General features: G+C 34.4%; 2 protein-coding genes across 2 annotated transcripts in view; one reads left to right on the forward strand and one right to left on the reverse strand.

Moving 5' to 3' along the window:
• The first annotated feature begins 962 nt into the window (after nt 1-962).
• On the forward strand, nt 963-15,057 carry ASB17 (ankyrin repeat and SOCS box containing 17). The gene is made up of 3 exons (XM_066264968.1): nt 963-1,363; nt 10,158-10,437; nt 14,851-15,057. The coding sequence occupies exons 1-3, from the start codon at nt 963-965 to the stop codon at nt 15,055-15,057; spliced, it is 888 nt and encodes a 295-aa protein (XP_066121065.1).
• An 8,556-nt stretch (nt 15,058-23,613) lies between these two features.
• Nucleotides 23,614-26,461, reverse strand: part of MSH4 (mutS homolog 4) — a 99,877-nt gene continuing 97,029 nt past the window's right edge. Inside the window, 1 exon segment of the mRNA XM_066264969.1 lies at nt 23,614-23,805. Coding sequence (XP_066121066.1) covers nt 23,614-23,805 — 192 coding nt within the window.

Genomic DNA, 26,461 nt, shown 5'->3' on the forward strand with positions numbered 1-26,461 from the left:
GCAGTATTAGTAGAAGTATATTATAGTAAACCAAAGTTATAACTTCCTTTTACTAAACAAACATCATTTATGTGATATAAAGAAAAATATGCAAAAGGGCAAAGAAAACATTTAAGTACCTTGAACATTGCTCATAAATACACCAAGGTGTTAACTTGAACAGAAAAGTGACTGAAGCATAAACTACTAAATAAGATAAAACCATATTTCCCCTCTATTTTACTGGGGCAAGGATACTATATAAAACTTTAAGTACCTTTAGTGCCCAAATTCTAATATTCTGCCTAATTTGTAGAGAGATAATCTCTATAAAATTTAAAATTCTAAAATAAAGCTTGCAAGTTTTGTTTCATACTGAATGAAATCCTTCCTCTCTGAGAATTAATATAGTGCCTATTGGCATATTACTTTACCTACCTAAGTCTCAGTTTTTTCAGCCATAAAATATGGAAAATGTTTTATGAAAATCAAGTGAGAACATGCAGTACTCAGGCAGGACATGAGAACAACAGTACTTAATTCTCACTCTAGCTATCATCTCTTTGTTTATGGGAAAGCCTAAAAGAATATCAATATGCTTATTAATATTATTTTGTCTACTGCTATAGACTGTGATTATAGCACTTGATAAACATATATACTAGCTTGAGCTGAATTCTTAGAAAGTTAAGAATATCATATCTTAGTTCTTATACATGCCATTTCTGTCCAATATCTCTCTCAAATATCTCCAGTGACATATAATACCCCCAATTTCTGACCTATGCTGATGACAGATCTCTATCTATTGTGATGTCATCCAGTTCTTCCTGGTAATAGTTCATATGATATTTTCCTGGCCACAGTTTAAAGAGCACTTCCTGTTTGTGGAGTAAAGCCTACCACATTATCAAAATATGTAACTGCAGGATTACAGTATGCCTTCCTATGATTTTATTTCTCTATTGTTGCCTTAAGTAGCAATGAGTGAATCTTCTAAATTATGTCGTAAGACTCCCTGTCCAAGAAGCAATATATTCTGCAATCTAATTGATAAAATTGTTAAAAGGCCATCCGTGCAGTTTTTGGGTCAATGGGGATATCACTGTTATGAACCTAGAATTTATAGAACACTGGCAAAAATTCTGAGGTACGTCGACTTGGATGGGTTTGATTTACTACTTACAGATTACATTGCATTTGTGGAAAAATCAGGATTCCGCTTTGAAATAAATTTTAATCTTGAATTTACTGAAATATGTGTGAATACCATCCTATACTGGGTTTTTGCCAGAAAGGGTAATCCTGACTTTGTGGAATTGCTTCTCAAGAAGACAAAAGACTATGTTCAAGACAGAAGTTGTAACCTGGCACTGATATGGAGGTAATAATCTCATATGTTTTCACCATACAAGGAGAAAATTTCTATTTAGGAGATTATATTACTACTTTTTTTCTAAAATTAATATGCATAGTAGCTATATATAAATGGATAAGAAACTCTGACTTAAATATCAATTCATTTGTTTACTCCTTCATTCCTTCTTATTTATTCAATAAATTTTACTTATATGTACATTATTATGTACCAATAAATTACTAGTGGTTCTGCTCTATAAGGCTTACATGTTAATGCTCAATGTAATGCAATGTTAAGCAGCTTAGATTTCTCTAAATTGACAAGACATTGTTTTTTATAATATTTTGATCTCTTCTTTTTGAGAATATAAAAAATGTATATCTATATTATGTATATAAATTGACTTTTTAAAATAAGTGACTTTCAAAGAATCCAGAATATATACACAAATTCACTTAGTAACACTTATTAAACACACTTATTCTTTATTTGTATGTTAAACATTGATAAATTTGACTCCAAATTCCCCAGAATTGAGCACAAGGAAAGTCAAATACCTACTTCAAGCTGATACAGAACCAACCTTTCACATAGTCTGAACATGTCAATCTACTAATAAATATTACTGAGGATCTTATAAAAATAAACTTCCAATGTGACCTCTTTGTGTGCATAAGATAGAGTCTGATGTTGACTTAGCTTGTACTGATTCCATTTTACTTATTAGTATTAGGTATTAGTTTGATTAGATGTGCATTTGTTCATTCAAAAGTATTTATCACCTTACTACGTATGATTCCCTATAGTGGGCACTAGGATGGAAGCCTACGTGTAATGAAAACCAGTACAGATAAGATCAGTTAAAGACTAAACCAATTTAGATTCTGCTTGAAGCTGAGTCATTATTTTGGATTGTGCATCATTGTGGTATTGGAGAATTGGACTGCTTCCTTACTGTTCACCCAAGTATGGGAACTGACAGCTGTGGTGTGAAATATCAATAAATAAAACCCCAAAATAGCACTTTTGGATTATTTTAAGGATCGTTATATTTGGAACTCTAGCAGAGATGAGAAGCTTCTAACACAGTGTCACTTGCTGGGCTAAGTAATGTCTATGTGAATCCTTGACAGACCCATGAGAAAGAGAAAGGGGGTAAAATGGAGGAAGAGAGAATAAAAAAAAATTAAGTGGAGGGCAAGAGGAGAAAATTGAAAGGAAGGGAAATGAAAGAAAGAAACATGCAGTGGGACATGACAGAGCGCCATTGACAACTGAAGTGACAGTTTTAAAATGAATAAACTTTCACTTAGATGCACCCATCTTTGTAGGTCAACCCAATGTACCACATCATCATTTGGATCTTTCAGAATCATAGAAGTTAGACTTCATGGTCATGGAACCAAAGACTTCATTAGCAAACCCTTCAGGAAGCAATCAATTCCTTATAAAGCACCGCTGGTTTCTGTTCATCTGGTCTCTGCTTGCACAACTCTAGCAGCAGGGAGTTAACTACTTCGTAGGTAAACCATTCCTCTGTCCGAAGGCCCTTCTCTTTCCCAGTTGTATTCTTTTCCTCTGAGATTTTAATCAGTTCTATGACTTTAAATATGTATATGCAAACGATTCCCAAGTTTTTATCTCTAGCTTGATCTCTCAACAGTGAGCTCCAAGTTCCTCCTTTATTGGCAACTCCACACTGCATCTCCAACGAACAGAAATGAACGACTTACCTAGACAACCGTAACAGACTCATGTAAGAGTCTCCAGGCTTCCACTCTTCCTTCTCAACATCTATACTGTATTCTTGTCTCAAAACTCAGCAACTTATAAAAATGTAAAATAGGTCCTATCACCCATGTCTACAATCTTCCAAAGTTTTCTGACAAGTGGAATACAATTCAAATTCAATACACATTTTTAAGAAGTCCTATATAATGTGGCCCCTCACTATTGCTCCCAAATTCAACCGCATGTCACTCTCTCCCTTGAACACTTATTCAACAACTAGACCTTTCTGTTTCTTGAATATCAAGTTAATGCCTGCCCGAAGACCTTCTCTTTGCCTGAAAAAATCTCTTCACTCAAATCTTCCTACCATTACCTCTTTTTTACCAGCTGGATCACAGTATAGATGTCACTTCAAAGAGGCTTTCCCTGGTCACACCTTCTAAAGTCACTCGGTCACAGTTATAGCACTCTATAAAATCTTTGCACAGCACCAATCAATCTCTTTATATGCTGTTGTTCTTTTTTCATTGATTTGTTTGTTCACTACCATTGCTAAAAGTAAGTTCCACAAGAGGAGAAACCTTGACTACTTCTTTAACATTGAATCCTCAGTGCCCAGAAACATGTCAATTCGGAGCAAATACTCAGTCAAAATTGTGTTGGATGATTAAGTGAATTTTTATGCAGCTTTATTATATTTTTTCCTCATAATGTTCTAAATTTTGTTTCTGTTTCTCCAACTTCTCCCCTAGAGCTATGGAAAACAGTCTACTTTATCTGTTCCATAAAAAACTCTCAAGTACTTAACCACAGTTATCATGTCCTCATAATGAATACTTAAGTTTCTTATTATCTGTTTTTCTTTATTTTTATAGCAGCATTATTCTTTGGCCACCCTTCCCTGTATACACTCATTGGATAATTTTCCTATTTTAAAAATAAAGTATCTAAGTAGATCCCTGGAAGAGAGGAGATAGAATTAATGAGAATTTAATTCTCATTTAAAGGAATTTGCATTTATTTTTACAACAAATGTGCCTAAAAGCATCTAAATTATACTGTAATACAGCCTTTAAGTGGTTAAAAAAATGATCTCATACAGTTAAAATAGCAATAATCAGCTTGACTTGTGGTGGCACAGTGGATAAAGCTGGTTCAAAATCCTGGGCTTGCCTGGTCAAGGCACATATGGGAGTGGATGCTTCCTGCTCCTCCCCCTTCTCTCCCTCTTTCTCTTTCTCTCTCTCTCTCTCTCTCTCTCTCTCTCTCTCCCCCCCCCCTCTTTGAAAGCTGAATAAACAAAGTCTTTTTAAAAAATAGCAGTAATCATTTATCAAGTATTTTATAAGTGCCAGGCATTGTGTTATTTGTTGGCAATATAAAAATAAAGTAGATACACTTTCTCATTTGGAAAGCTTATAGACTAGTAAGTGAGCCATAGAAAAATATAACTATAATTACACGGTAAGTGCCAAAATAGAAGCAAGTGCAAGTAGGGAGAACAGAAGACATTGTTAACACTACTGGGGAGAAGCAGGTATCTGAGAAGGCTCTCTAGAAAAGGTAATGTCTTAAATTGACTTTCTTAAAGATGAAAGTTTTCACTGTCTTTTTCCTGAAGAAATGTAATCTGGGAAGATAGATGATAACTAAAGCCAAAGGAGACATGAGCATGTTGTATTCAGTGACTAAGTGACTATAGGCAATTAAGCAATTGCTCGAGTGAGATGGGAACAGGTAGTAGTGAAAGATGGAACCTAGAAGAAAAACTCTGAAGGACTGTGTAGCCATATTAAAAATTTTTAAATTTACATTATGGGTGATGCCCAACCAGTGAAAGTCAGACTTGTGGTATGAAAAGATTTATCAGCTCCCATGTGAAGACTGGAGAAGAAAGGCTAGGGTAAGAGGTGGAAAAATAATTTGGTAGACTGCTCAAACACTCCAGGAAAAATAGCAGTTCCAGAATTTCTAAATACAAACTATTGAAAGAAGCAATCTGATTGTAAAAAGGGAGAAAGTTAGAGGAGTTGCTTGAAACTAAATTTGCATAGTAGGCAGAACATTCTAACTTAAATTATATGTGTATTCATAATAGTTTTGGGGGAAGACTAATTCTACTCTACCATTCCCCCATCCCACCTCTTCAAACCTCTAGCCACTCTTTGATATTACAATTATCTAGGTGAATTTTAATGAGGACTTAAACTAAAACAGTAGTAGTAGGGGAAAGAAGAGACATTATTGCACAGCATAACAAAATATAGTGAGTGGAAAATTAAAGAGAGAGAAGAGTTAATTTTCAGATTTCTAAAATTTGAAACTGGTTGATGGTTGTATTAGATCCTGTTGCTGCTATAACAAATTGCCACAAACTTAGTGATTTAAAACAGTATAAATTTATTATATTATATAATTCTGAAGGTCAGAAGTAAAAAAGAAGGCTACCGGGCTAAAACCAAGGTGTCAGCAGGGCTGATTCCTTCTGGAAGCTCAAGAGGGAACTCTTCCTTGCCTTTGTCAGCTTCTAGAGGCTGCCTGCATTACTTGATTCACAGCCTCTTCCTCCCTTTCCAAAGCCAACATTGTAGTCACATCTTCACTGGCTATGTTGCCATCATTTCCAGACACTTTTTATAAGGCCTCTTGAGATTTCATTTCGCCCACTTGGATAATCTCTCATCTTAAGATCCTTTTCTTGATTACATTTGCAAAATCCCATTTGCCATATTAAGAGGTCGTTATCCAATTTACCACAATGATCATTTCACAAACCTATCAAGATTATTACAGAGACCTACAAAGTCAGTTTAGGACATTTGAGTGTGCATTGCCTAATGAATATCCAGGCAGAGATGTACAACAGGTAGCTAGATATATAGTGTTATCCTTGATGTCCCTTTCTCTTACATTATACATCTTATCTGTCAGGATATCTGTTGGTTCTACCTTCAAGCAATATACAGAATATGATGACTTCCATTGTTATCACCCTCTACCAAGTTAAGTGATTTCCCTCTTCCTATCCCATAACAAATTTTTAGCAAACATAGGTCATGTTGCTTTTCTACTCAAAATCTCAAGTGGCTTCTCCATTCCATTTGGAGAATCAGACGAAGTTCTTACAGTGATTGACAAGGCTCTATCTAATGGCATCCCATGACTTCTGTTCTCATTTCTTACCATTCCCACCTTATTCGCTCTTTCTGCCACCCTGGCTCCCTCACTCTTCTTTCACCACACAGGTATACTCTCCTGCCCTGGGGTCCTTAAATATCCAAATGACTAACTTTGGCTTCTTCTTCTTTATCCAAACATCACCTTTCAGTTATGTCCTCTCCTATCATGCTATTTGAAATTGTGCACTTCCATATTCTTAAAAATTTATTTAATCACTTTTTAATTTTCCCATCACAGTTGACATACAATATTATATTAGTTTCAGGTGTACAACTCAATGGTTAGACATTATATAACCTACTAAGTGATCATCCTGGTAAGTCTTGTACTCATCTGACACCACATATAGTTATTAGAATATTCTTAACTATATTTCCTTTCCTGCTCTACTTTTTCTTTTTCCCACAGCACTTATCAAACTTTCTAACATACTATAAAATTTGCATTTGCTATGTTCATTTGGTATTGTCTGTTATCCCTTACTACAATATAATCAGGAAAGGAGGAATCTTTGTTTTGTTCATTCATGTATCCCAAGCATGCAAAAACAGTTCTGGCATACAGTATGCATTCAATAAATATTTGTTGAATAAATTAGCAGACAGTTGTTGAAGTTATAGTCATAAATAAAATTGCCTGAGAACAATTAGTCAAATAAAATTTGTCAAAAAGCCACACCTACTTAGATGTTGAGGGGAGAGGAAGAGAAACCAGTGAGAGAGTTGAGAATAGTGAAGGAGGCGGATGCATAATTTGGAGAAAATGGTCCCACTGAGTCAAGAGAAAAGATGGTTTTAAGAAAGTCAACTGTGTTAAGTATCAAAGATAAACTTATTATGCAGAAGCATCTATTGAATTTAGAAGCTCAAACCCAAAGGAGAAATAGTAAAAAAAAAAGTTAGAAATAATTATCATAGCTTCAAAACGAAATAATTCTCTGCATATCTATATGGAAATATTATGTCCCATTTCATAAACATGATCGACAGGTTTTCAGATACAGAGGGTTCAATTCATTAACTTCACATTTAAAAACTGCTGCTTTGCTTGCCTCACTCCATCCATTTAAGTGCTATTATAATTAACTGTCAGTAAAGATTAAGCAAATTTTGGCTTACAATAATATGCTCTTTAAACATGGGGATTAATCATATGCCATTTGGGTACAGATTAGACTTTTAAATCTCATTTTAAACCTATTTGGATTTTAGTTATGTTCTCAACATTTGAGGCCCAAAATATATTCTAAAGGTAATGTCAATCTCAATATCTTAAAATCAGCTAATATCTCTAACTTTTAACTAGGGCCACTTGTGTTATTTTTGTCCCCTGAATTTCCATACTCATAAGGCTCTTAAGTCAAATGTCTTCTTAAGAGTTTGGAAGATGGGTAAATTAGATTGCTTTTGAAAAATTTAAATGATTGCACTTAACTGAAAATTTTGTTAGTCCTGAAAGCTACAGAATGTATTTAAGAAATATTTAGGATAATAGTGAAAAAAATCAATTAACAAATTTAAGTGTCTACTATGGGCCAAACATTGTTCTAGGCATTTAAGGATATAATAGTGGGCTAAGACAGACAAAAATTATTGGCCTTATGAAGCTTAAATCTTTATAGATCATCTTGCTCACCCATTTATTTTTGAAGATGAGAAAATGAAAGATTAGAGATGTTAAGCAAATTGTCCAGAATGATAGGGCTTAATGGAGGTATGCACAAAGTAGCATGAGAAATAGGATGAAGGTCAAGTAATCAAAAAAGACTTCACAAAAGAGTTTATTAGACAGGGTCTTAAGACAATGAGCAAGACAGAACTGAAAAGGGAGGAAAATAACATACAAATCAAAGAAATGTGGAAGAATAGGATGCAGTGGTGTTTTGAGAAAGTGGATACCAATAAACAGGATAGGAATACAAAACAAGAAATTGTTTAGAAGTTCAGTTTTGGACGTGTGTTGGAAATACTTGTGAAAAAGATGAGATATCTAGTACAATATTGATCTGGAGACGATTTCAGGAAAGAGTGTATTTATTTATATATAGAACTTAGAAGGATATAGACAGTAGCATGGGCAGAGTTATGAGAAAAAATCACTTCTTAATTTCTAAAATGTCACTCTGCACTATACCACCCTTTCGTTGTTTTGTTTAAATCACAAAATCTTGACATTTCAGGGCTCAATGAACCTTGAGAGATAAAGTATTGGTCTAGTGATTTTTCAAACTGTACTTTTTGGAGCTCCTAACAGGCAATCACCATAGAGGAGGTCTCTTGGACCCCCAAAGACACTTCAACCAGAGAACTTATCTAATACAAAATATTAATTTAATATAGTTAGTTCAGGTATAACAACCCTCCAGCGTTGGTTTAGCTTTCTAACTGAAACATCCTTTCCAATCTTTTTATTGGCAAATACCTACTAATCCTTCAAGTCTTAGCTCCAGGGTAAGCAAGAGCAATGACTATTCCATTTAGAAGGGCATTCCAGTAGAATAAATGCCCTTCCTCAGAGTACCCCAACCATGCTTCTATCATAGGAATTTTAATCTTTCATTATATTTATTGAACTACTTGCCTATAATAAGCATCTTGATATCAAGGACTATATCTCTTATCTCTGCATATCTATTAATCAGTATGTTCTTCACACATAAGTATTAAATAAATTAGTGAATGAATGAACAAGTAAATATGTAAATGCATAAGGAAACTGAGGTTCAAAGGGGTTGACTTACCAAACATCATACTAGCTAGTTAGGACAACCAAAACCTAGAACGTAGAACCCTTAAATCTCCACTGTTTATGGTATTATACCACATTGCCTCCCATCTTAATTATATGCAATTTAAAAATTCCTCTTTTTGAATAACTCTTTCCTTGTTCTGTATAGATGTCCAAAACCAGAATTTACAGTTTGCATGCTATTCTGCAGAACATATTATTAACATTTTATTAGGCTAATCAAGAGGATTCCAGAGACAAGAAGCATAAATAAAATTTCTCTTTTTTCAGTCCTAAAATCTATGTTTATTAGGCCAAATCAGGCTTGATGATACTATAAAATTTCCTGTGATTGGCTCTATCATGTCCTATCTAAATACAGAGACCAATTCAATAGCAAACACAAATATCTTTAGATGAAACAATTTGAAGGACTATATAACTTTAGAAAAAAATTAAATTTCCTGTTAAAGGAGAGAAAATTTTCAAGTCTAGCTATCATGTAACACTCTAGGGAAAACAAGATTTCAGAGGAGTTTTAACACTTTACTGAAGAAAATAAAATTCTGCCCTTGAGGAACCTTGTATGGAATTTACAGTTCTTAACCTTACAAATATTTATACTAATTCTAATTTTATTAAAGTGAAAAAAAGTAGAATTTAAAAAATAGAATTAAAGTAGTTGCACTTATGCTTTTTGTCCAGTATTCAAACTCCATTCAAAGTCATGTCTGACATGTAATCAAGAACAATAAAAACAAACAAAAAGATACCAAGGTGGTCACATAATTATGTTCCGTGAAATAAAATCCCTTTTCCATTTTAGATTTTCCAGAACTACATCATTGTTCATATAATAATGGATTTCTCAAATGAGAAACAGAATTGCTGCTACTAAAGTAAACAGTTCTACACATTGTAAATCTTTTTTTGTTCTAACAAGTACAAAATAAAACTTAAATATGTACTAGAAGTTTTCTTAGTTTTTAAACCTCCAGTTTTGTCTAGATTCATAGAGCAGAAAACTATGACATATTATATATAAAGGTAAAGTTACATTAAAAGTTAAGACATTTGCTATATAAGATAGTACTATTATTTTCTCATTACTATCAAGACAAAGTATTTACTATATTTGTTAACTCTCTATTCAATGAGATTTTGTTTGTTTGATTCACAGAACTTTTACACCAGTATACTGCCCAAGCCCACTAAGTGGCATCACACCTCTACTTTATGTAGCTCAGACAAGACAATCCAATATCTTAAAAATACTTCTGCAATATGGAATCTTAGAAAGAGACAAAAACCCCATCAACATTGTGTTAACAATTTTGCTCTACCCTTCGAGAGTGAGAATTATGGTTGATCACGAATTTGTAGACATCCAAGAAGATGCGAAAACATGTTTAGTGCTCTGTTCCAGAGTGCTTGCTGCCATTTCAGTCAGGGAAATAGAGGTAAGCAAAATATTGTTCTTTGGGTTTGGGTTCAAATGTCAATCAATTTTAAGATAAAATTGTGAGGCTAGAATAAAGTTTATTTTTAATCTGTGGATTATATTCATTGTAAAATTAACCATTGGGTACATGCTTATAAAATAAAAATAGACAAAATCCAAATTATCTTAAATATTAGTCCTATATTTCATAATTTTGTCTTCTAAATATGAAAAAATTTTCAAAAGTTAAGTTTATAGTTTATTTTAGTAGCTACTAAGTAGATATATGCTATTTTTACATTATAATTACATAAAAACTTGTGTTAGGATTTTTATGTCTCTTAAAATAACAAAGTTTTACAAGGCCTCTTTCCAATAGAATATTTTAAAATGAGAATTACATTTCTCCCCACAAATACAATTAAGTATTTTACAATCAGGAGACAGATTTTTTCTTTTCAAAATATCAAAATAATTTGGAGTAAAAAATATAATGGCTTGCCTGACCTGTGGTGGCACAGTGGATAAAAAGCACCGACCTGGAATGCTGAGGTTGCTGGTTTGAAATCGAGGGCTTGCCTGGGCAAGGCACATACGAGAAGCAACTACTCGTATGATGCTTCCCACTCCTCCCCCGGCCTTTCTCTCTCTCCTTTCTCAAAATCAATAAATAAAATCTTATATATATATATATATATATATATATATATATATATATATATATATATAATCTAAAGTCTTTAATATATATAAAGGCTTAAAATATTTTTTCAGTTGAAAATATCTATCCCTCCTTAATAAGATTTTCAGGAAAAAAAAAAACCCCACAATTTGGAGAAAAACAAATCAACCATATGGAGGGCATGTTTACCCTACAAAATGAACTGCAAGTTTTGGCATCATTGTATCATGTCTATTAGCATAGTAAGAACTAAGTCGCTTAAGGGAAAGAAAACTACTCTTATAAATTTAAACCAGTAAAATTATCAGAACTTTAGCAGTTCCCCTTATCTTTAAATATGTCACTTCAGAAAAAAATTCCTTACAAATATAATGCTGCTGGAGTTCTTTTGTTTTGTTTGTTTGTTAATTTTTTTTAAATCTCAATGGTGCATATCAATCAACTATGCCTGGGACAACTCTAAGGTTAAAATATTTTGGCAACCAATTTTTAAAACAAAAACAATTGAGCCTGACCAGGTGGTGGCGCAGTGGATAGAGCATTGGACTGGGACACTGAGGACCCAGGTTCAAAACCCTGAGGTGGCTGGCTTGAGCACAGGCTCATCTGGTTTGAGCAAGGCTCACCAGCTTGAGCCCAAGGTCGCTGGCTTAAAAAAGGGGTCACTTGCTCTGCTGTAGACCCCAGTCAAGGCACATATGAGAAAGCAATCAATGAACAACTGAGGAGCTGCAACAAAGAATTAATGCTTCTCATCTCTCTCCCTTCCTGTCTGCCTGTCCCTATTTGTCCCTCTCTTTGTCTCTGAGAGATTAAAAAAAAAACCTTTAAAAAATAAAAATATAAAACAAAAACAATTGAAAATTTCTGCTTTTTCATTAATTTGCTTGTTCTTGTCCATTATCAGTCCTGCACAATTATGACAGAACAAAACAATTCTCGACCAATTCCATGAATGCTCTTCCTGAGGTACAATCACAACAGAGAAGTACTAAGCAGTGGATAGAGAGGGTGTCAACATGGAATGCTGAAGTTGCTGGTTCAAAACCCCATGCTTGTCCAGTTAAAGCACATACAACAAGCAAGCAATAAACAACCAAAGTGAAGCAACTACAAGTTGATACTTCTCACTCCCACCCCCTACTCTTCTCTCTGTAAAATCAATAAATAAGATCTTTTAAAACTTTTTGATAAAGTACTAGGATAGAGTGAGTTGATCAAAATCACCTGCTTGATGGGCAAAAAAATTATAGCTGAGTTCTAATCAACTGCAGTTTAATAAGCTAAAGTAAAGTAGCGCTGAGCAAGATGGTGAAAGATGGCATAAAAACCAACTTAAAGAACACATTAAATGCCCCTACTTTGCATGTCCACGCTTTTCAGTTTTCCATATTACAGTATGCATATTTTATTGTAAGCATGTATGTAGATAGCTTTACCTCTGGACCACAGTTCTGTCCTCACAGACGATGTCCATTTCATGTACCCTAGCAATTATCCCAAGCACCAAACTCAGGTGGAGCATATACTAGATATACTTTACATAGTTGAGTATTGAATAAATAATGAAAAATAATGTATTATTTAAGTGAGAGTATAATGTAGTCTGTAGAGTATACGCTCTACTGGAGAAATGTCTTTGCAATACAGTAATGTTTTTTACTCCTAAGTTAACCTACTAACACTTGGCTTCTAGAATTCAATCTCTAAAAGGGTATCTTTTTTTTTTTAATTATAATTTTATTTTTTTAATGGGGCGACATCAATAAATCAGGTTACATATATTCAAAGATCAACAAGTCCAGATTATCTTGTCTTTCAATTATGTTGCATACCCATCACCCAAAGTCAGATTGTCCTCTGTCACCTTCTATCTAGTTTTCTTTGTGCCCCTCCCCCTTTCCCTCTCCCTTTCCCCCCTCCCCCCGGTAACCACCACACTCTTATCAATGTCTCTTAGTTTCACTTTTATGTCCCACCTACGTATGGAATAATGCAGTTCCTGGTTTTTTCTGACTTACTTATTTCACTTCGTATAATGTTATCAAGATCCCACCATTTTGCTGTAAATGATCCAATGTCATCATTTCTTATGGCTGAGTAGTATTCCATAGTGTATATGTGCCACATCTTCTTTATCCAGTCGTCTATTGACGGGCTTTTTGGTTGTTTCCATGTCCTGGCCACTGGGAACAATGCTGCAATGAACATGGGGCTGCATGTGTCTTTACATATCAATGTTTCTGAGTTTTGGGGGTATATACCCAGTAGAGGGATTGCTGGGTCATAAGGTAGTTCTATTTTCAGTTTTTTGAGGAACCACCATACTTTCTTCCATAATGGTTGTACTACTTTACATTCCCACCAACAGTGGATGAGGGTTCCTTTTTCTCCACAGCCTCTCCAACATTTGCTATTACCTGTCTTGTTAATAATAGCTAATCTAACAGGTGTGAGGTGGTATATCATTGCAGTTTTGATTTGCATTTCTCTAATAACTAAAGAAGATGAGCATCTTTTCATATATCTGTTGGCCATTTGTACTTCCTCCTGGGAGAAGTGTCTGTTCATGTCCTCTTCCCATTTTTTTATTGGATTGTTTGTTTGTTTGTTGTTGAGTTTTATGAGTTCTTTGTATATTTTGGATATTAGGCCCTTATCTGAGCAGTTGTTTGAAAATATCATTTCCCATTTAGTTGGCTTTCTGTTTATTTTGTTATCAGTTTCTCTTGCTGAGCAAAAACTTCTTAGTCTGATGTAGTCCCATTCATTAATTTTTGCCTTCACTTCTCTTGCCTTTGGAGTCAAGTTCATAAAATGCTCTTTAAAACCCAGGTCCATGAGTTTAGTACCTATGTCTTCTTCTATGTACTTTATTGTTTCAGGTCTTATGTTTAGATCTTTGATACATTTTGAGTTAATTTTAGTACAGGGGGACAAACTGTAGTCCAGTTTCATTCTTTTGCAAGTGGCTTTCCAGTTTTCCCAGCACCATTTATTGAAGAGGCTTTATTTTCTCCATTGTATGTTCTTGGCCCCTTTATCAAAAATTATTTGACTATATATATGTGGTTTTATTTCTGGACTTTCTATTCTGTTCCATTGGTCTGAGTGTCTATTTTTCTGCCAATACCATGCTGTTTTGATTGTCGTGGCCCTATAATATAGTTTGAAGTCAGGTATTGTAATGCCCTAAAAGGGTATCTTAAGTGAAACTTTAGAAGTTATCTTTTCATATGGATGAGCCTCCTGTTAGGTTTTCTCATTGTTTAGCAGTATGGAGTTGTTCTCTATGACTGGAATCACTTGAGGGAACTTTTAGGATTTATGTTGTCTGTGCCCAACCCCAGACCAATTAAATTAGAATCTTTGAAATAAAACCCTACCATTGGTATATTTTAAAGTCCCCTAGATAAATCCAGTATATATCTAAGTTGACAACACTGCTCTAGAATAAGTCGATAAAACATAAGTGTATGATCTGTCTAAAATTAAAAACATATGCAGACTTATAGTTGTAAAAATAATGTTTGTATCATAGACATATTAAAGTTTATATATAGTTGTAAGAATGAAATGGGAATAAAAATCCTTGCCTCAGGTAAAAATGTCATAAAAAATCATTATAAGGGTCATATAAATTTAAGATATATTTTATTAATTTAAGTAAAAATAAAATGTTAATTTTATTTACATTGAACTAATCCAATGATTAACATTATGAAATTAAAATGTTTCCCTTTTCTTCAGACGCAGTTAAGTTTGGGAAGACGTCCAATTATTTCAGATTGGTTGGACTATATTCCTTCAACAAGATATAGGGACCCATGTGAACTATTACACCTTTGCAGAATAACCATCCGGTCTCAACTACTGGCCAACAATATGCTCCCAAACGGAATATTTTCACTTCTAATTCCTGTTCGTCTACAGAACTACCTGAATTTGGAAATTTAACAATGTGTTTTCTCAAGTTAATTAAGTATGCTCACCATTGTTTGGCTTAGAAGTGAATAAACTATTAACTTCATGCAAATTTTTATTGCATTAAATATTCCATTAGGAAATACATATATTTTCACCTGACACTCTAAATGAACCAATTTTAAATCAACATATGTCTCTGCCAATTATCTTTCTATAGAGTAGAAAAAAATACATGCACTTTATTTTTATATTTACCATTTTAGCCCATTCTTAAAAAGTTGTTTTTGCCTTATAGCATTTTTGTTACTTGTGGAAATTTTGGTCATATTAATGTTCTGAATTCTAAAGCTCTTATTAGTATATACTCTGCGTTAGGTAAATATTATTTTTATATTATCTGATAATATTAATAAACAGTTATTTACTAAGCTTTTTTGCAAATAAAATATTGTAGTAGAGGATAACCAAGGAAATTAAGATGTAATCTCTTTCTTGAGAAGAATTTATAATTCTATAGCAGCCATAGTTGCAAACAATACAAAATTAAGAATTAGTCAACTAAAGAGTAGGGATTGCAGGTGGGATGATAGAAATTAATTATATTTAGAAATAACTTTCCTTAAGTTGCAATATGGAGCCTTGGTGTTTGGGTATGTAATATATCTAAATACTAGCCCAGTAACATTTTTGAATTGAGCTATAACTGCCAAATAATATGTTTCAGGTGTATAACAAAATGGTTCAATACATGTATCCAGTATATTGCACAATGGTCACCACACAGTAATAATTTTTTCTTGTAATAAAAATCTTTAAGATCCATTCTCTTAGCAACTTTCAAATACACAATAGTAGAATATTATTAACTAGAATCATCATGCTACATATTACATCTCCAGGACTTCCTTATTTTATAACTGCAAGTTTGTACTTTTTGACCACTTTCACACATATCACCCACCCCTAAGTTATATGCATTTTGATGCAAAAAATAATTTTCATCCAACATTACATCAAAATGAGAATATTATCACTTAACTATGCATATTCTTTGGTTACAAAGAAACTTAACTTTAAAAAAGTTTAGAATTTATTCTACTACAATTTTTTTAGCCCTTTATTTTTGAGCATCTAGGTTACTAGATTTTTCTCTCTAGAACTATGAGGTCAAACTGTTACAACACAGGCCTTGGCCGGTTGGCTCAGTGGTAGAGAGTTGGCCTGGCCTATGGATGTCTGGGTTTGATTTCTGGTCAGGGCACACAGGAGAAGCACCCACCTGCTTCTTCCTCCCTCTGCCTCTTGCTTCTCTCTCTCTTCTCCTCCCACAGCCATGGCTTGATTAAAGCTAGTTGGCCCCGGGTGCTGAGGATGGTTCCATAGCCTCCCCCTCAGGTGCTAAGAAGCTTGGTTGCTGAGCAATGGAGCAATGTCCCAGATGGGCAGAGCATCACCCCCTAGCGGCCTTGCTGGGTGAATCCCAGTTGGGGCACATGTGGGAGTCTGTCTTTGCCTCCCTTCTTCTCACTGAATAAAAACAAACAAACTATTGCAACACAAATATGAGAATTGGGAGACAATTCTCCATATGTTTCTCATGCTTCTGCCTGTCCTACAAGCAAAGACACTGGCCACCTCATTCCTGACTAGGTTTTTAAGGATATTTGTATAGTGAGCAGCATTGAAAGGTAGAGACAATATTTTCCTTTGAGCAGAGGGCAAGTTTGCTCAGTCAGTATCTAGTACAATACAGGTAATGTCTTCCTATGGGGAAAAGGTCAAGCATTTTTCTTGAAGCTTGTTATAAAAGATTGCAGTCTCCCAAGGTTGGGGCTATGCAGCTGTAACACAAATCCACTGAGTGCACATCTACTACACATGGACCACGTCTTGTCTTAGAGGGTGCGGGTACAGGGATCCAATACCACCTGATGCTCACACAGCATGCTGAGCCATTAGTAATCAAGTCTTTTGTTTTTGACTCAAGCATCTTTTTTCTTCTGACAGCAAACATCAAACTCTGGTAACCTAAATTTCTATTCTGCAGTTAAGGTAAAAATCTTAGACCCTTTATAGTTCTTCCTCTTCTTTTTTAAAATTAAGATATAATTGACATACATACAGCAGTCTCCCTTTATCCACAGTTTTGCTTTCCATGGTTCAGTTATTGTAGACAGAAAATATTAAATGGAAAATTCTAGAAATTAAACAATCTGTAAGCTTAAAATTTGTATGCCATTCTGAGTAGAATGAGACAGCTTGTGCTATCCTGCCCCATCCCTCCTGAAATGTGAATTACCAGTATCCCTTTGTCCGGCATACTCATGCTGTACCAGCTAACTGCCTATTAGTCATGTGGTAACCATCTCAGTTATCAGATTGACTGTTGTGGTATTGCAGTGTTTGTGTTCAAATAACCATTATTTTACTAATAATGGCCCATAAATGCAAGAACAGTGATGCTGGCAATTCAAATATGCCAAAGAAAAGCCATAAAGTGTTTCCTTTAAATGAAAAAGTATGTATAAGAAAAACATAGTGTATAGGGTCTGGCACTATCCACAATTTCAGACATCTACAGGAGTCTTGGAAAATCTACTGCTAAGAGGAGACTACTGTAGATTAGTTTCAGGTGTGCAACATAATGTTCCAATATTTGTATATTTTGCAAAATGGTCACCACAATAACTCTAGTTAACATCTGTGTCACTATACATAGTTTGACAATAAGAATCTGTTCCCTATATTACCACTATGTATTTTAGGATACATTTGAGTAGATTATATCAGATAGTAGCCATATTCACTATCTGCTTGCAATGTAAGGACTCACAATATTTTGATAATACATAGGAAAAGGGTATTCATTCTGATATTATAGTAAGATAAAAAAATTGTATGATTTAAGATTCTTAAGAACAGAATAGAAACAGCAAAGTGGTAAAATAAATAATGATTACTTGCTTTCTCTTTCCTCCCATTTTCATTCTTATGAGGTGCAAATGCATTACTGGATTAAATTTCTATACCTAAACTATATTTAATTATAATTAAAGATATTTTAAGCTCATAAATAAGTATATAGGAATTCATAGTACATACAATATATTAACATTTGAGTATATTTTTAACAGTAGTATAAACATGGTTATATATTTTAGTTAAAAATATGTGTTAATATTAAGAAAGTATACAAAAACACCATTGGTCTAGTTTATAAAGAAACACTAGACTACTGATAAAAATGAAGTGAGTTGTCTGGGAAAATATTTCAGCAAATTTTTTTTTATTTATTCTCTAATTTCCATCTATTTTTTCAATCCTCTTGTTAAATCTTCAACACTGAGAACTTAATGAATTTGATCTAGTCATCACTTCTACTGAACATGGCTCATATCTATGCTACAGAATGGGCAAGAAGCAGCACCTAAATTTCTGGAACTTGCTGGAATTCTTAGTTCCCTATTCCTCAACATGGTTGGTAGCATCAACATCCATAATCATATTCAACTCTTCCCTTCTATACTAGTGTGCTAGGGCTGCCGTAACAAAGAAACAAACTGGACGACTTAAAACAAGAGAAATTTATCATCTCACAGTTCTGGAAACTAGAATCAAGGTTTCAAAAGAGCTATGCTCCTTCTGAAACCTTTTGGAAATCCCTCCTTTCCTCTTTTAGTTTCTGGTAGTTTTCTAAGAATCTCTGTTATTCCTTAATTTATATATGTATCACTTCAGTGCTATCTTCACAAACCAGTCTTCTTTATAAGGACACTAGTCATACTGGATTAGAGGTCTATCCTCCTAGTATATCCTTATCTTAACTAATTACATTTGAAATTATCCTATTTCCAAATAAAGTCACATTCTGAGGAACAGAGGGTTAGGGCTTCCGGTATCTTATTTTTTCGTGGGGAAGAGTCAATCCGTAACATCCGCCCCTCAGTAAAAAACTGGATGAGTTACTAATCTGGTTTATCAGTCACTAAATGTCCCTAGTATCTTGCAAATCAGTATCTCTTCTCTCCTACCAGCCACTCTACTCTTTCCATTCTCCTCCTCTCCTCCATATTCCCACACATCTGTTCTATACTCATTGCTTCTTCCTTTAATCAACTTTCTACTGATGACTGAAATAAGACCCTTAAACAATCTGATCTCACTCTTCCCCAAATCATTTATGCTATCACCCAGATGCTCCTTCTAAAATGTAAATCTAATCAAGTTATACCTCTACTACAACCACCATCACCTTCTCCAACCCTCCAAGAACAAACACACCTTAAAACTCGTCAGTGGTCTACAGGAGAAATTTATATAAAGCACTCAGATTCTTCTTTTCATCACTTTCTCATATGCACTCTTCCCCGCTAGCTAAACCTAACTGCTTACTGTTTCATATCTCTGCTTTTACATATGCTGAACCTTCTATCTAAAATGCTCTTCCTTTGCCTGACCAGGAGGTGGTGCAGTGGATAGAGCATCGGACTGGGTTGAGGAGGACCCAGGTTCAAGACCCCAAGGTTGCCAGCTTGAGCATGGGCTTGTCTGGTTTGAGCAAAGCTCACCAGCTTGGACCCAAGGTCGCTGGCTCGAGCAAGGGGTTACTCGGTCTGCTGAAGGCCCACGGTCAAGGCACATATGAGAAAGCTATCAATGAACAACTAAGGTGTTGCAATTAGCAATGAAAAACTAATGATTGATGCTTCTCATCTCTCTCCATTCCTGTCTGTCCCTATCTATCCCTCTCTCTGACTCTCTCTCTTTGTAAAATAAATAAATAAATAAATAAATAAATAAATAAATGCTCTTCTTTTCCTGAATACCTTATATACATTTACTATCTTTTAAACCCCCTTGACCCACAATTGTACATTTTCATTCACTTTTTAATATGTCCCCCTATTATTTGTACTTGTCACATAATGTTTTAACTCTAATATGTTTTTCTTTTCTCTTTACTATGCCTGAAAAGTCTACCTCAAGGTAAGACATCTCTAGGACCGAATATGTTGCCTGTTCCATACCTTCCTTTTCTGCTAGGCTCACTTCTTCTACCTCCATAACTTTCTAAATAAACCTGCTCTTGTATTTGAGTCTTGGCTTTCAATTCTTTTCCTAGCCAGAACTTAAGAACTGAGGTTGATGAGCCGAGGTTAACACTTGGTGCCATTTTTCCTCTGCTAACCATAATAGAAAATAGTATAGCCACTTTGGAAAATAGTTTGGCAGTTTCTCATGAAGTTAAACATACAGTTATGATGAACCTATTCCACTCCCATTTAACCTAGATACATTAAAGCTTAACATACACACAAAAATAAATCTGTACATGAATGTTTACAACAGCTTTATTCATAATCACCAAAAACTGGAAACCCAAATGTCTTTTGATAACTGAATGGATAAAGAGTGGTACATACAAACAATAAAATACTAGTCAGTAATAAAAAGGCACAACATCATGGATAAATTCTAAAATACATTATGGTGAGTGAATAAAAGCCAGTTTCAAAAGGTTATATGCTATATGATTCCATTTGTTGCACATTCTTGGAAGGGAAAAAAGATAAGGAAGGAATACTTAATCATTCCCAGCGATTGCTGGGTTCAGGTTAGGAGTCGGGGAGGATTTCACTAGAAAAAGACAGTACTAAAGAAATCATTTGAGAGTGATGTAACTGTTCTGTGTCCTGATTGTGGCAGTGGTTTCACAAATTCACAAATGTGCACCATTTAACCAAAATTTTACACCAAAAAATTACTTTTACTATATATGTTTTAAAATAAACAAATGCATTTATTGTATCCTATACATGAGGATGAGCTGACCTTTTCCTCTACTCTCACATACCTTACCCTCTAGACTTAAAAAGTATGACTTTCTGGGGCATGGGAGAACAGACTAAAAGAATGGCTTTGAGGTGGAAATGAAAGGAATTTGCTACATTATGGACATTTATCTTAAAAGGCTGGATTATGGGATAATGATTTATAAGATCTATAATTTTAGAAAAAGCAAAGGTGAAGATGTCTAAAGAGTAGAGCAAATAGACCTTAAAATTAAAAATGGATTGTCTTTCTAGTATTCACTTCTTTCTAAAGTATGACATAATAATTATATCTTCATTTGCTTTATTTATTTTATGTTTCTGCTATGCAAAAAAAAAAAAAGACTGAAGAAAAAGTAATTTAATTTTAAGAAGATATAAACCTATTGTTATTACCTATTTTTATTCCAAAATTTCAAAAATCTAAAATAAAAGAAATTAATCAATTGGCTTCAGTTTTTGCAGCAAAAGCTCTAAATCAGGGGTCCCCAAACTTTTTACACAGGGGGCCAGTTCACTGTCCTTCAGACCATTGGAGGGCCACCACATACAGTGCTCCTCTCACTGACCACCAATGAAAGAGGTGCACCTTCCAGAAGTGTGGCGGGGGGCCAGATAAATGGCCTCAGGGGGCTGCATGGGCCCCATGGGCCATAGTTTGGGGACGCCTGCTCTAAATAATGAAAAATTTCTTAAAAGTCTGATGGAATCTAATATTGGGGTTAAATCTAAAGGAAAGTTAATACAAATGAGGAAGTGACATTCAATATACTTAATATTTTGCAGCTGTCTTTGCTTGCCTGTTTTTCTTTCACTGTCCTCCTTCTGACTTTTATTGTATTCTCACTTTTCTTCCCTACTCTCCCAAACAATCTGCCATGCCCTCTTCCTTCTCAGTGCCTTCTAGAAATTTGCCATAAGTTTAAATTATCTAACTGCTTTCTCCTGACCAGCCAGTGGTGCAGTGGATAGAGCATTGGCCTGGGATGCTGAGGACCCAGGTTTGAACCCCCAAGGTTGCCAGCTTTGAGTGCGGGCTCATTTGGCTTGAGCGCTAAGTCACCAGCTTGAGTGCCGGGTCACCAGCTTAAGCGTGGGATCATAAACATGATCTCATGGTTGCTGGTTTGAGCCCAAAGGTCGCTGGCTTAAAGCCCAGGTTGCAGGCTTAAGCAAGGGGTCACTGGCTCAGCTGGAGCCCTTACCCCTAGTCAAGGCACATAGGAGAAAGCAATCATATGAGAAAACAACTAAGTGTGGCAACTAGGAGTTGATGCTTTTCATCTCTCTCTCCTTTCTGACCTGTCTGTCCTTCTCTCGAAAAAAAAAAATTATCTAACTGCTTTCAGGCATAATTATATAAAATACAGTTTATTTCAAAGGTTTTAAATTAAAATGTAGCTAATGGTCAAATTAAATACTGTGGTACTCTCTCCTAAAACAAGATAATGGGGAATATAAGTAGTCTAATAGGACATTTAATATATAGCAAATGTTAATACTAACACTAATTTACACTTAATCTTCCAATAGCATGTATATCATTCAAATATAACTCTTTGAATATATCTGGCTACTAGTATGTACACAGAATACTGAAAAAACAGCTTAATAAAGTCAAACATGTTAATAATAAATTTGTAAGATAAAATATGCCTATATTAACAAAAAGAGCCTTAGTCTGTGAATACTTTTTGGCCAAATTACTATGAATTCTGAAGATTATTGAATGCATACTCTGAGTTCCAGATACTTAGTTGTCCATGAAAATAATAACTTCACTATCTTAAGCCTCTAGGCGAGATGATGTAAATAAGTTATCTACCCTGATGGAACTGTAGAAATACGGTGTTTGGGAAGACAATTATAGCTCTTTACAATTACTGAACACCTGATGGTCTTCCATTGTCTTTTGTCAATTTATGAAACAACAATAACCTTTGGGTAAATTCTAAAATGGCAGTGTAAGCCACATGCCTATGGAAAAACAGTTCTATAAAATGTTCTCTGTGAAGCAAGAACTAGGTAAACAAATCAATGTTACTTTTCTGCAGCCTCCGTTAACTCACCTAAAAAAGATGGTCAAATGAAAACTTGAAAAACAGAAGTTAGTGAGTAGAAAATGGCATGCCTGGCTATTTGGAAAATTAAAAGAGTGTGTGGTGGTGACACTCCCTTCCAGCAACACTCTGCATTACAAATGATCTATTTGTTTATTTTCACCCTACAGAATTACACTGAATGTCAAAAAGAATACTTTAAAATTCCCTATATCATTCTAACTTTAGAAGCATTTGGTGTTAGAATTTGGGACACTAAATAAAAAACTATTGAAACATAGGAAATTATTGCTTCAGAATAGAGTGTAAAAATCTCATTAAGTTTACAGATGTAAAAAAAAAAGTTAGTATTTTTAAAGTAAGGTGTTTCCAATAACATTTTAAACCATAACTTCATAATTTTATAAGTATAAATAAACTTGAAACAACATAAATTTTCATAAATGAATAAATGTATCACATCATGTTTTTTCCCCTATAAAATAAGTCCTTCAAATAGTTCTCATTGTTAGGTAATAAGAACAAATATTTTCTTATACAGAATACATAGGGAATGATAATTGTGAAGTTAATATAAAATAATTGTTAACTAAAATATAAAATTCAACACCTTTTTTTTTGCTCTTTGGAAAAATGAATTCTATATTTCTCATATTAAGATATATTATTTTATTTGTATAAGATGTGAATTGCTATTATTCTTCAGTCCTTTCCGAAGCTTGTTCGGCCATGGGAAAATCTGCTTCATACTTCTTTTTGAGATTACTTAAATATGTTCGTAAACTGTCTGAATCCAACCGAGAGTTTCGAGCAATTTGAACTAGCCTAGTAGCTAGATGGTACACAGCTCTCTGTCTTTCCATCTCAGGGGTACTCCTTTGGTTTTGCTGTTATTGAAAAATACATATATATATACAAATTAAAATATGACTACTATGATTCTTTTATTAAAATTTCAGTAATTTCCTATATCTTTTAATAGAAATATAAGACTGAAGGGTTAACTAATCACTTCAGATAAGTCTATTTCATCCACTTAGCAAGGAATGTACCTAAAGAAATAAATATTATTTTGGAGAATAAAAGTTCTCATGAGTATTTACAACTTTATGACAGACCTTTATATCCTTGAAAATCACCTTTCAATGAAAAAAAATCTGCTAAGTAGGTCAAATATCTCAACATAACACCAAAAACTAATAGAAAATCCACCAGAGTTATGTTCTACAAACACTTTCTCATTAAAAAGGTATGGGAAAAAAGTACTGTTCATTGCTATGCAGTATTCATAATTTTAATTGTCACCCAAGAGCCTTCCCCAACAGATAAACTGATGGAAAGAATCGGTCATCAATAAACTGCTTGTCCCTCAGAGAGTCCATACATAAAAACTGCTAGAGACTAAGAGAAAATACTGCCTGAGAGGTAAATTATAATTTAAAAATAAGCAACATAATTAGCTACTTAAAATTATGCCTTGATTCCTAACAAATTGCACTTAAGGATGCCCAAGAAACAATGTTTAAAAAGAAAATTTTCTAATTCTTTGGAAAACTTTAGATATTCAGTACTTGAATAGTACTTCAGGGTTGGAACTACAGCTGAAAAATTCTTTTTCACTTCTTACCTGAGCTAGATAGGGGAATCACTATCTTCAATGTTAACTCTTTATGGAAAGTCTTAGTGAGTTTTCTTTACTAGGGTAATAGAATCCCTCAACTCCATCTCAATAGCAAGCAATTCCAGGTATTTTTCTACTTTCACTATAGGAAAAATGACTTCATGAGTAGAATAAGATTATCATATATTTACCCATCTATTTATTACATTGGTAAACTATCAGTTTATAATTTAAATAACAAATAGTTATTGAATATCTGTATATTCTCGGCCCCAAATCTTCTATTTCACATCTCTATAAGAGTAATGAAAATGTCTACCTGATATGATAACAGAACTCAAGAGCAGTCTTATAATATAAAAGACATGTTTATAAGCAGTTGATAGATGTAATTATGTTAAATCCCATAAGAATATAAAATGCTCAAGGGAAGAAGAGCTCACTTCTAACTCAGGTCAAATAAAACTTAAATATGGTGGGATATTTGGAATGAATCTTGATAGAGCCTAGAAAGGAGGGCATTCTGGATGAAGGAAATAGATATAGCAGACACATTAAAAATCATAGTGCACTTATATTAATCTTATTAGCCAATGTCACTCTAATAAATTGCATTTTAAAATATTTAGAAATAAATAAAGTAAATAAACCATGGTACACGATCAGGTCAAAACAATGAAATGACAAGTAATTCAATGTGGTAGAGATGTAGGTTATACAGTTGAGTAATGTGTAAGTTTGGGGTAGTAAGCATAACATTATTATAAGGCAATAGTTAACAAATTTCAGTGTGTTTAAGAATCACCTGAAAACAAACAAACAAACAAAATAAATAAATAAATTCATAAATACTGACAATAAAAGGCAAAGAAATGGGGGGGATGAACAGGGTATAGGGGGTCAAATATATGGTGATAGATGAAGACTAGACTTTGGATAGAGAGCATTCAGTGACCAAAGGTCACTGGTTTGAAGCCCAAGGTCATTAGATTGAGCAAGGGGTCACTGCCTTGGCTGAAGCCCCCTAGTGGGGGCATGTATAAGAGCAATCAGTGAACAGCTAAGGTGCCATGGCTACGAGTTGATGGTTCTCATCTCTCTCCCTTCCTGTCTTTATCTCTCCAGCAAAAAAAAAAAAAAAAAAAAAAGAATAATCTGAAAACTGGTTAAAAATATACATTCCTGCCTGGCCAGGCAGTGGCACAGTGGATGGTCCCAGGTTCGAAACCTCGAGATTGCCGGCTTGAGCACAGAATCACTGGCTCAAGCGTGGGATTATAGACATGACCTCATGGTCACTGCCTTCAGCCCAAAGGTCACTGGCTTGAAGCCCAAGGTAGCTGGCTTGAGTCCAAGGTTGCTGGCTTGAGCAAGGGGTCATTGGTTCGGCTGGAGCCTCCAGGTCAAGGCACATTTGAGAAAGTAATCAATGAACAACTAAGGTGCCACAACTATGAATTATGCTTTTCATCTCTCTCCCTTCTTGTCTGTCTGCACCTCTCCCTTAAAACACACACACACACACACACACACACACACACACATAATATATACAAATACACACACATGTTCCTGAGCCACAGGAGACACTGAAAATTCAGGATGGTGTATCCAGTGTTCCAGGTGATTCTGATATAGGTAAGCCTAGGACTATATTTTGAAAAATTATCATAGAAGACTTTTAACACTAGGCTAAGAAGTTTGACTTTTACTTGGTAAGAAAGAGTTGAAAGTTTCTGGGTAGGGATATGCATGATAAGAGTTATATATACATTGATACGCTGGATGGGCTTGGAAAGAGAGAAGCCACTACAGAGTCCCACTGAGAGGTGATATTTTTTCTTCTTTTCCAAGTGAGAGAAGAGGAGATAGAGAGATTCCCACATGCACTCTGACCAGGATCCACTCAGCAACCCCCATTT

Source organism: Saccopteryx bilineata, chromosome 3 (genome assembly GCF_036850765.1).
Source record: "Saccopteryx bilineata isolate mSacBil1 chromosome 3, mSacBil1_pri_phased_curated, whole genome shotgun sequence".
Lineage (NCBI taxonomy): Eukaryota > Metazoa > Chordata > Mammalia > Chiroptera > Emballonuridae > Saccopteryx > Saccopteryx bilineata.